Source organism: Folsomia candida, unplaced genomic scaffold, assembly GCF_002217175.1.
Source record: "Folsomia candida strain VU population unplaced genomic scaffold, ASM221717v1 Fcan01_Sc015, whole genome shotgun sequence".
NCBI lineage: Eukaryota > Metazoa > Arthropoda > Collembola > Entomobryomorpha > Isotomidae > Folsomia > Folsomia candida.
Window position 1 is genome coordinate 1,852,490 of NW_019091207.1, and position 12,720 is coordinate 1,865,209.

The 12,720-nt window shown below is 40.6% G+C and overlaps 1 protein-coding gene across 1 annotated transcript in view; it reads right to left on the bottom strand.

The window, feature by feature from the left end:
* The window catches only part of LOC110856284 (proteoglycan Cow), a 61,579-nt gene that overhangs the window by 23,004 nt on the left and 25,855 nt on the right, over nucleotides 1–12,720 (bottom strand). The window contains exons 4-5 of the mRNA XM_022104764.2: nucleotides 11,349–11,597; nucleotides 10,226–10,374 (exon numbers count right to left, since the gene is read on the bottom strand). Coding sequence (XP_021960456.1) covers nucleotides 10,226–10,374; nucleotides 11,349–11,597 — 398 coding nt within the window. The remainder of the gene's footprint in view (nucleotides 1–10,225; nucleotides 10,375–11,348; nucleotides 11,598–12,720) is intronic.

Sequence of the window (12,720 nt, forward strand, 5' to 3'; positions counted from 1 at the left end):
ATTTCTCCGGCCATCACCAACTAATCTATCGGCATGACGAAATTAGTTAGAATTTTTAATGCTGGGAGAGGTAAAAAATTAATTGTTTGTGAAACTACTGGTTATCACGATTTTACGAATCTTGGTAAGTCGATTTATCAATAAATTTTCTTTGAATTATGTGATTCGTCGACTTTTTAGTGTTCCAACAAATTATTTATTTTTTAGTCAGGTCAAAGTTTCTTGCTGCCGGAGGAAGCGGAATTGTCCCTTCAAGACGAAGAAGGCGCTGAGGTGGATGAAGAAGTCTTGCCAATTCTTCTCGAACAGGCCACCACCCCCAATCTTATCTTCTATGTGAAAGGAGAAGACACAGGCGCGATAACCTTTGAAGTCGTGACTTCACCTGCAGGACAGCAAACGCTGTCTTGTAAGTAATACAGAAGTCAAAAACAGCTTTGCATCAATTTTTAGTTGTTTAATATTTCCCTTTTCCCTAGATGTTAGCTCGACTTCGATTTGCCATAGTGAACAGGACGGCAATTTATTCAAACGGGTGAGCGACGAAGCATAAATTTATAGAGTATTTTAAAAATTAATTGATTTCTTGTCCCAGTTGCTGAACAATTTTCTGGAAGAAAATCAACAACATTCTGCCGTCGTTGCAACAAAAATGGTTTCCTTGATTCCAGTTCTTCTTCTTACTTAATTAAGAAATTTGTTGCAAAACTTGTTCAGTATAAAGGGTTAATTTACAAAACAGATTTTTCTTCCTAAAACGCAGTTAACATATTACTTAATTACCTACAAAATTAATATTTTGTTTTAATTTCAGCGAGACTCCGCCTACAAAAGACCAGAAACTTCTTGCTTTAGCAATTGTGGAAATATTGCCGTGTTGGTGATTCCCGTCGAGTACTCAAGGAATCGTAAGAAATTTTGCAATTGTCTATTTTTTAGAATCAAAATAATCGGTTTGCATTCGTCGCAGGATTTACCCTACGATGACACTAATCGCTCCGGCCTGATTCAGGCAAGGCTTCGCTTGATTCACCGGAACTTGAAAGGCAAAAATCAGGAACTCCCCTTCAGGGGAAAACGACTTGCACCGGCTGTGATAGGGGGGCCACGGTCAACAAAAGTTGTATGTCTCGACCAGGATCGCCAAAGTTTCGAAGATTTGTTAACGAAATTAAACGGCCTATCCTCTAAGGCTGAGGTGCAGGAAATTAAAGCTTTGATGACTGCAACGCTACCACATAGGAATCTACTTCGTTCTACCAACGAGCTGTCCATCCTAAAGGCCTGCAATAAGTTTGGCGCATGTGATTTCTTGGTACTATTTAAAAATAATTTTACCATTAAATATTGATATTTTGACCAACCAACAAACTTAATTTTTTATTTAGGTAAACTAAGAGTTTTCTCTTCTACACCCTGATGCAGAAACCAACTTCCTTGACCGTCTCTCTCCCAATGCATTATAGATAAGGCGAAAAGTTTAAGCAAGTCCTCTTCACTCCATAAATTTGAGTACACTCCATAAAGAGTCTGGTAAATTTGCAGAATTATTTGACATTGTGTTCATGTCATCATGGAAGCAATGTTCTCAAACTTTTAGGAAATTGGGATTCAAGTTTGAAGGCACTTTTTATCCTCTTGCACCTAACCCCACCGACTGCTCTCGGCAAAGGAAAGGCAATCCGATGCAATATTCCTCAGGCCAAGGAACGGATTGTTACATTTCATAAGGTCAGTAAAAGATAACGCTTTAAATTATGCAATTCCAATTTAATGCATCGAATTTATGTGCATTTTCCTAGACTGGTACGCCACTTCAATCAATTTTGGACGCGTGGAATTCCGAGAAAACACAGCCCAACTTGATTTGCATTTATGATAACACCGCCACGATTTGGTCGTTCTTTTTGACCCTGGACAGGACCTTAGTTCCCCTCGATGCGACAAACTCTTTGGCGGCTATCGACTATCTCTTTAAGTCGCATTTTGTCTTCGCTACGGAATACGACAAAAGCCTGATAGGTCTAGGAAATTTATCCAAGTGTATATTTATGTGGATGTTGAATCTACCACAATTTCACCGAAGATGAAAGAAGTCTACGTCCAGCTGTGAAGTTCATTTCAGTTTTAGATGTTATTTCAGAACATAATTGAATGTATGTTATGAAATAGGACCAATTTTTCCCCAGTTCGGCTTAATTTCCGAGTTTATTGTACTAAAGGATAATTCTTGTTTAATTCTAATTAAGGAACTGAAAGTAGAATATTTTTGTCGCGAAATGTTTGCTTATAAGATTGCCCCGGTACAAGAAACATTTAAATTAATTAACATAAGTAGTGTAGTAATTCATGACGCCGTGGAAATACAAAGTAATTGTAAATTGGACGGTATATATGGTATTTTAAGACATCATTTGTAGTTAATTTGTATGGGAATAATAACAAGTTGTATTTAGATTTATGAAAATGCTCATATAATAAACAAACATTTGAAGTAAAATATATAATTTAATGTGCTTTTATTTCAATGACACCAAATTTGCTCAGAAAATGTCACCAGTTAGTGCAAAATCAACACCAAGTAATATCACCCAACTGGTAGCAATACAGGTGTGGAGCGGTGCTGAATTGTCACCGTCTTGGTGTCAAAACTTTTTTACACCAACCGTGTTGATTTTACACCAAAACGGTGTAGCCACATATAGACACCGCGCGGTGTAAATCTGGTGACGATATTTTTTGCAGTGTGCTCATTTTTCTTACAAAATGCGACATTTCTTATAAGCAGAGAAAGATATATATCCAAATCCTGTTTGACTTTTAAAATTGTGGTCGTATGAAATTACAGTATCTTTCGAGTACATCATACATATAAGCAAAGGAAGATTGAACAGTCCTCGTGTGAAAATTGGCAGTGTTTCGAGTGCAAGTAATCACTTGCAAAGTTGTTTCTTGCAGCGGTTTTGACCTGCAAGAAATGCAAGGCGCAAGAAACTACGGTATCTCACGATAAATACTTCATACGGCGCGTGGCTAGATGGCGCATATTTCTTGCACTTTCTCCCAGTTTCTTGCAGCTCGCATTTCTCCCGTTTCTTGCTTTGCAGTGCATGAACTAAAGCAAGCAATTGGGCTTTTGCAGCTATTTTGACCTGAAAGATATGCAAGAAACGCAAGAAACGACGCTCCGCCTCTATACTTCTAAAGGTGGCGCATATTTCTTGCACTTTCTCCCAGTTTCTTGCACCTCCCATTTCTCCCGTTTCTCACTTTACAGTGCAAGAAATGTAGCAAACCCCAAGAAAATAAACACCGAGTATTGTAAATTCTAAATCAAGTAATTACCCTACAAAGTTTAATTTTAAGAAACTTTAAATCCCCCAAAAAATTATCTCCTTCCCTGAATTGCTTTACAAAATGGTGTCAATTTCTTCTCTGCTTATTGGGAACCACAAAAGTCGAAATCTATCCATGAACATAATAAGATGAGAGTTCAAGACGACAATGAACGACGACGACTCTGTCGGATTCTTCCTTCTTACCAACTTTCACCCCGTGCAAGGACACACAAGAAGAGTCGCATTGTATCGTATCGTAATGTAACAAAAGTTTATTGGGAGGATTTTTGTGTTCAAAAGTCTCCCCCTTCTCCTACACACAGACATAGAAGAAGAAGAAGAAAAGAGACCAAAACTCAGTTAACCTAGCCATCCGAGAAATCAGAGAGAAGAATCTGTGCTGAGTCGGTTTGGGTTGCAGACGGAGAAAGCAAGCATGTCTCACACACAAAATGAAACTTTAGTCGGTCCTCCAACTGCCCTTTTCTGGAGAAAAAAGACAAAACATCTTCTTATCTTATTTCGCTTTCGTTTCCTTTCTTTGTGCGCTTCCTCAGTGGCCGCGGAAACGTGGGGACAGAGGGACAATGGCCCCACGGTTGTTCCGTGTCCGCTATCTTATATAAACCCCTGCCTCCCCTATCCTACAATGACAATGTCCCCACAGCTTCCGCGGCCACTGCTTATCCCCTCTTTCTTTTACAAAGTCAGCTTCTAATATCTACCATCAGAATCTGTTCCATACATACATATCTTTTACTCCTTTTTTGTTTCCAATGCAGCATTTTGAACAAAAGTTCCCTTAACATTGCCTTCCCCAAGTGGATGCAGCGTTTGGGTAGAAAAGTAGCTGGATAACTTGCACAAAAAAGTCTACAAATCGGCGTAATGAAAGAATTCCAGCAAATTAAAGTAAAATATTAATGTTATGTAAGTGATCACACAATTCAGTCACGTTAAAAGTGAGCTAGATCTCCATTTTATGAGATCAGATTCAGAGATGAGATCACCCAAACATTTTCAGATCCAATCCATCCCAATCCATTTGGATCGGATCGGGCCATGGATTATCAAAGCAAAATGGATATCCAGCTCATCTCTAATGTAGGCCTCCGTTTTTATTTATCATTTCATAAAAAACGGCACACATACATATTAAAGTGAATATTTGCTCACTTATCCTGAATAAATATACTTGTTTGTAAACGATGTGTGCAAACACTTTCACCCTGTTTCCTCTCCCTTCGATCGACCATGTACACCAAACAATATCAGAAAAACGCCACCTATTTCATACTACATACTGGCAAAGTTGCCCTACATATGCTTTTTTTGACAGAGATCGACGAGTGCACGTGGGTTTTTTTAATCCAAAATTGCGAACATCCACTTACACATTTCAAACAGAAAATAAGTGCCTCAATCCCAAAAAAGGATTAGCCATAGATGCCCGTTTAACCCTTTCAAAAGCCAAGTGCTGCTTAAGTAATACTTTGACGATGAAGAGTCAAAACTGGGAAATGGACGGAAGTGCTGTCGAAATTCTGCTATCTGCTCAGGGCTGAATGCTGTCACCAGTGGCCGCGGAACAGAGGGGCAAGGTCCCCACGGTTGTTTGATGTCTACTTATGTTATACCAACCCATCCCTCTTACAATGTTACTACACCTAAAATGTTAATGTCCCCCGATGTCCCCACAGCTTCCGCGGTCACTGCCTGTCAGTCTGGAAAAGCTTCAGGAAATGACAAGTCTCGCGAGACTGCAGTGACACACTGACACAAACTGACGGCTTTTGAACTGGAGGATTGAATGAATGGATTGGCAAGTGCTCGTTCGAATTGTATTATTTAATTCCTGACTGGACCTTTTGTTCATATGTCGCTCGAAACACGGGGCTTATCTTCTGCTCAAATGGAGGGAGAAAGTTTTAGCTCACGTGTACGTATCCGGTCACGTAGGATAGGGTTGTAGGATAGGGGTTTACGTATATAACATGGGCAGACGGTGGGGACATTGAACAACCGTGGGGACATTGTCCCTGTGTCCACACCCTTCCGCGGCCACTGCGCTCACCCACGTAACGTCCTGTCCATTCAATTTGCTAACTCCTCTGTCCTCAGGGAAAAAGACAAGCTGTGAGTTTTTAGTTTGAACAAATGTACAAAATTTGGAAAGGGATTTAATACACACTTTTGACAATTAATATCCTGTCCATTGCAGATTAAAGAATTGTACACTTGCTTTCCCTTCCGTTCTCATTTTACGTACGTACCTACTTATCAATAATGTGGACAACCCATTCGCCAAATTGGAAAGTGAAATGTCCTGCTGCTGCTGCAAATTAAGTTTCTCGAGAGACCTCTTCATCCGACTGCGGACAATGTGCATGTCAGACATGTTTCTCACGGATCTTAACTAAACACAAACAACAGAGTTAGCGTGACACTTGACCACTTCTGCAAAATTCACGAATTTAAGTTGGCATAAATGCGAATTTTTACTATATGGGACGTTCATCTGTCCGCTTTCCGGGGTGAAAATGCGCGTTTTTGCCAATTTACAGCCTTCCGTGAATTTTGCAGAAGTGCTCACTTTTGTTTGTGGCTAGCTTCTTGATTTTTAGCCCTAGTCAGGCTTATGTATCCGTCATGGTTGTCTGTCTGTCTGTCTATCGATTATGCGCGTAAAACTTATCATATAATTTTGCACACACAGAAGAATATGCAAAATAAAGAATCAAGTTTGAAGATGAGAAAAATGTGTGTAAAAATAATAAAAAATTGTCGTGGTCGTATTAAATTATACCTACCTCAATTATTGACTCGGGCTATATGAATCTGTAATTTTTTACATTTTAGCGAGCAGATCCGTGAAAAACATGTCTGAAATGTGCCTTGCGAGATAATTTAGGTACACGGTAGACACAACTTTTTCTTCTCGATGATGTCCTCCTACATAAAATTGACTTTCTCCAATTTCACCAAACTTGTGTTTCCCTACGTCAACAAATTTCTTCCACTACTTTCCACACAGCTCAGCATCTGAGTCTCTCTCTACATAAACAGAGTACTTATTTCTGTCAACAGAACGGGCAAATCGGTTTACGTACATATGTAGGCATCCAATGTTGGCACATGTAAAATAAGAATGCCATCATTTATTTACGACAAAACCTTGCCAAATAGAATTCAATCTTAGCATCTGAGATTTCTGAGAAAATGTCATCATGATTCCCTTAATTCAGAATTGTTGACATTTAACGATAAGTTGAAAACCAATTAAGCTCGAATCAGCTAAATGCACATTGTACTGTCGAATTTTTATAGTCGGTCATCCCATTTGCATATTTTGACGCATTCACGAGAGACAGATTAGAGTTTATTCAACATGAAAAACCCGTATCGCCGAAAATGGGCATGGTGAGATTTAAGCAAATGAGGTGACACACCTAAATACGAGGAAAGTATGTACGATGCAAATTAAATGCACGATTAAAATGTGACCAAAATCTCCGAGTTCGGGGAGATACATAAATGATGTCATCTAAAAATCGGGATTTTCTAGACCTCCTCAGGCACGATATTATTGGAGCCTTGGACCCTCCATCCTCCCCCCCTCTCGCGTGGCATAATTTATGGACGGTCCCTAACTTACCTGACAAGTTACCTGGTGAGTACATACAAGACTTAAAGGCGACTAAAACCCATTTCGACCACAAATTTAATTTCCCCTAGTACAAACCCACCGAAATTAACGCATTTCATTCAACCCTACTCGTGTAAAGAGCACCCAAATTGTACGTATCCTGGCTCAAATTTCAAGAACGGACTTTCACTCCCAGTTCTGACAGAATTTGCAACTACGGACCAACACAGTGGCGGCGGAAGCGGGGGGGGACAGGGGGGATTTGTTCCGCCATAAAATTCAGACAAATATGATATTAATAAGCTCTTCTTCCTCTTAATTATCGCACAATGCTAATGTCCCCACATGTCCCCCACCAACTTCCGCGGTCCCTGCAGGCAGCCCCAGTAAATTCGCTCCACTCGATATATTTCTTGTTTCAATAAAGGTAAAAGGACACTTGGGATTACTCTTTTATTTCACTAGCTCAAACAGCTCAGCTCACAGCCCAGAACGAGAGCCACGACATGACATGAGGTTCGTCCACCCGTCCTAAAGTTGGTAAACAACTATCCTCGTTTCTCAAAGTTTTATGATCCAATTTCAATAATTCTCGGTGTGCCTCCTCCTCCACCACGACGATCGACACCTTCGCATCCTTCGCATGTTTAGGAACAAATTTGTATGCCTTTTGCGGAGACAGAAAACGGGTTTCACCCTGCATAAAATAAATGTTACGTAAAATTCGGAATGGTTCAATATAAGCGGAAATTGGCAGTGGCCGCGGAAGCCGTGGGGACATCGGGGGACAAATCATAAAGAGATTGACCAACCAAGGGTTTAAACAGTGGCCGCAGAAGCCGTGCCGTGGGGCCTCAGTCATTCATTTCATTTGATTTTATGATTGATTTCATAGTTTTCTTCAATTTAAATTTCCAATTTCACTCAGGATCAATGGCCGCGGAGGAGCTACGGGGACATCTGGATGCATTAACATTGTGAGATATTGGAGAGAGGGGTTCATGCAGTGGCCGCGGAATCCGTGGGGACGTTAAAATTGTAGGGTAGGGAGGGAAGGGTTTATTTATATAAGATGGGTAGATGATGGGGACATTGCCCCTCCATCCCATCGCTTCCGCGGCCACTGCAACTTAATAATCACATGAGAATTTAAACATGCGAAATAAGTATATGCGCACTTTTCTCCATTACCGGATCAAAATTTCTTAAAATGAGAAGTAAGTTCAAAAACCTGCTGGATAAAGCATATAAAAGTTGGCATGTCTCTAGTCTTACGAGTGAGATATGTATTTATGTACATGGATCTAGCGGGCAGCCAGCAGGACGCGGATTATTTATTATTCTTCGCGAAAAAGAAGCTAATGGAAGAGCGGAGTGAGTTTTTCGATGTAGTTGGTTTCCACTTTTAATGGCGAATCGTAGAATGTGATGCATACATATTTCAAATAATAATAAAACTGGCAATAAAGCCCAGCCCAGACCAAGCATGCGGTTCCATTCCGAAGTGACTGTCGATGTACACAATCCTGTGCTCTCTGCTTGTTTAGCACGAGCCCAGGCTTATATAGCCAGTCTGACCGTCTGTCTGTCAGAATTTATGGCTCTTCAGACGCACGTTTTCCAGGTGGGATCGTCAAGGTAAGCAGAATTCAAAGATTAAAAAATGTGTTTGGTCAACGAATGAAAAAGTTTCAAAGTTTCAAAATTTTGTAAAAGAAATACAAAAACGAAACCCGAGTAGAAATCATTGCATCAAGTTCTGCAGTAATCGACAAAATCTCGATACATTTTGTCCTTTACGTAATTTTCGTTACACAATCCTGCACAAAATTTCTAGCGATTTTATTCTGCAAAACTATGTGTGAATAATTCTGCATAATTTTCTGCACAAATCGCTATATATAAAGGTTTTTTTGCACAAAATCGGACCAAACTTCTACCAGAAAATCACTCAAATTTTTACCCTGGAACCAAACCCTGGCTCGGGCTCTACTAATAAACAACACGTTACTAAAGTTTAATACAGCTTTTTTATAATACTACTTAAAAATAGTGAAGTTATAACTTAACCCATCCCTTCCTGCATAAATAGAATAAATTAGTGAGCAAGTTTCTTACGCAGATGCAGGAAAACGCTACACGGGTTGCATTAAATCGTTAAAATTTATTTGCAAAATATCATGGTTTCTCTCCCTTTCTTGACACAGAACAGCAGCGATACACACACGAATTCGGCATGGAGAAGAGAAGAGAAATCATGATAAATTGCTGCCAAGTCTCATAATAATTCTTCTCAGGATGATGTGGTAATAGAAGGAAACGTAATAAACGAAAGAAAAAATATCCACATTTTAATCCAACCTTCTTCTCCGCTTTATATTCTCTCTGCTGAGGATGAGCGAAATGAAAATTCTTTTAGTATCTCTGGACAAAGAAGAGAGAGACTAAACACAAGTTGCCAACTCACAAACAGAACGGCAGAGTATGTATCATCAAATATATTATAACGCCTCCAGTGTTTCGGGTCGTGCAAGTTTGCTTCATTTTTTGCAGTGCAAAGCAAGAAATGGGATGTGCAAGAAACTGGGAGAAAGTGCAAGAAATATGCGCCATCTAGCCACGTGCCGTATGAAGTCTTTAAAGCGGGGGGGGCATCGTTTCTTGCGCCTTGCATTTCTTGCAGGTCAAAATATTTACCTGCAAGAAACCACTTTCTCCCCGTTATTTCTTGCAAGTAGGTCCTTAGTGTTTCGTTTCTTGCGGGTTTTCTACATTTCGTGCACAGCAAAGCATGCCACGCAAGAAATACGAGCTGCTAGAAACTGGGAGAAAGTTCAAGAAAAATGCACCATCTAGCCACGTGCGGTGTGAAGTATAGCGTCGTGGCGTAGTTTCTTGCACCTTGCATTTCTAGCAGGTCAAAATATTCACCTGAAAGAAACCACTTTCTCCCCCTTATTTCTTGCACGTGGTTACTTACTTTCACCCGAAACCCTGAACACAAGCCTCATACATAATGGAACTACATTTCTCAACGAAAACGGAAAACGCGGTGGGGTGGGTCATAACTCAACAGTTTTAATATCACGCCGAGAGGAGAAACGGCATGTACACACCATCCCACCATCTGCCATATGTAGTCTCTTAACCAATGCCGTTTTTTTTGCATGCCACTCAAACCCCATACTAATTAGTTTAAACCTAACTAATTACAAATTAGCGTTCAATTATTTAGACTTACTTTTGCACGGGCAGAATCCTTTACATCCCACGGAAACTTGCGAATTCTGGATGCAGTTGTGATAGTCCAGCCTGCACAAGGAGCTATACGTCCGATTATCCGATCCACAGAGGAACGTCGGCTTCACGACGGGGCAAGGTGTGCATGACCTAAATTAAAAATCAGGTGTGCATCATTAATAATAAATAGGCCTTCTTAATTGTGCAGTCAATTAAGACGAGTGGGTGGATGTGGATGGGTGGGTGGTGTGCTCAATAAGTAGATAAATATAAACATAAGAGCAGGTTAGACGTTTATGCAGTGGCCGCGGAAGCCGTGGGGACATTAATATTGTAGATAGGAGAGGGAGGGGTTAAGATGATGGGGACATTGAACAACCGTGGGGACATTGTCCCTCTGTCCACACACGCTTCCGCGGCCACTGCATGTAAATATGCAGCTGGGTAGAAAAGGTGGGTCAATTTTTATGCACACACGGCAAACTCATGTGGGCGAACTTTATACATTTGTGACATGACAAGTTCATGAAAAATCCGTAGCAGAGTTTGTTCTGATAAATAAAGTGCAGTGTCACGTCTTTTCGTTAGTTTAGCTGCAACCTGATCCTTTTTTGTCCAAGAGGTCCTTATCAGGACGAAATGAATGCAACTGTTATCTGCAAAAAGGTGGGTGGGTTGCGAGCCGTCGGCTGAGATAAATCTCAGGCCAATCGCGTGTAATACAGTGGCCGCGGAAGCTTGAGGGGGACAGAGGGGCAATGTCCTCACCCCCACACCTTCCGCGGCCATTGTTCTCATGAAAAAGAATACAAAAAAGAATGAACTGGTGTTAATGTCCCCAAATGTCCCCACACCTTCCGCGGCCACTGGTCCCATGAAAACGCATACAAAAAAGAATGAACTGCTGCTAATGTCCCCACGACTTCCGCGGCCACTGGTCCCATGAAAAAGAATACAAAAAAGAATGAAGTGGTGCTAATGCCCCCAAATGTCCCCACCCCTTCCGCGGCCACTCGTCTCACGAAGAACGAATGAACTGGTTAATCTCAAAACATTTTTTACGACTCAACATTCGGTTAATGTCACAACCAAGATTTTTACTTTTGCCTTGAGGCTAAACTTACTTGAAACTATTGTCACCACCGGCCCCATTGTTGTTGTTGAAAGTATTCGATGATGACGATGACGACGAGGATTTGCTGTTCTTATCGCTTTTGGTCTTGCCGGACGAGAAAAAGTCTTCGTTGGAGTCTTCATCTTCGTCGTAATAATCTGAGTCGTCATCCTCCTCTTCGTACTGTTCTTTCTCTTCGTCCTCCAGCTTTGGGGGGGTCGGAGTCTCCTTCAGTTTCGATTTTGGGACGATAATATCCCTGAAATAGATGGATCAAAATTCGATAATTCCAAGTTTACTATAGAAGACAGCTCATCAATTAATTATGCATCATGACATTTCTGGCCACACAAAAATAGCAAGTTGTGTACATTTCCTTCTTTAATATTTAACATCGTTAGTAAGCCGGCGTCCGGCAGGGGTGGGGAAAATATTTTGGAAAAATTGAGTATTTTGAGCTCCGTTTTCAGGGTTTGGAATTCTGGGGGTGTTACGCCCACAAAAAGACCAGAATTTTCGTCCAGAAAAGTCATATGAAATTACAAGTTTTCTGAAGAAATTAACTTTTTTATCGCTGTAAAAATACATTCTTTTCACGATTTTTTTTTTATAAAATAAGTTTTTTGACAGCAGCAACAAGTTAATTTCTTCAGAAAATCTGTATTTTCGTAAGACTGTTGTCTTCTCCACAGTTACCGCGGAAGCGTGGGGACAGAGGGACAATGTCCCCACAGATATTCGATGTATCCATCATCTGCCCATGTTATATAAACCCCTCCCTACCCCTATCCTACAATGTTACTGTCCCCACAAATCCCCGCGCTTCCGCGGCACGTGCTTCTCCATGCAGATTTTCGTCCTTTTGTGTGTATAACACCCCCAGAAATCCAAACTCTGAAAAGAACGGACCTCAAAACCTTGTATTTTGCCCACCTCTGTCGTCCATCCATACGTGTGGTCGCGTAATTTGGTTGGACGATACATATCTCTTTTTACACGCAACTTGCCCAATTTTAGGTTTATTATCTCAACCCGTAAGTACATATGTATGTACAACCATCAGGTTTTATTTGCATTTGCTGTTAACTCGAGTGGAGAGACGGAAAATGAGGACTCTTTAAGGTTTTGGCACTTGAATTCGGGTTTATTTTCCATTCAAGAATCCACTCAAAGGCAGGAAATGAGCATAAGAGAGTATCATCCACAGATAAACAAGTATACTTTTAGATCTATAAGTACGATATTAAATTGGATTCTACTCCTCAAAGTCCAATTTATTTTCAGACACGTGGTCTACCTACGTATGTAGCATGCTACAGAAAATGATTATATATTGAATTATGTATATGTACAGTGGCCGTGGAACATAATTTGGACTGTGG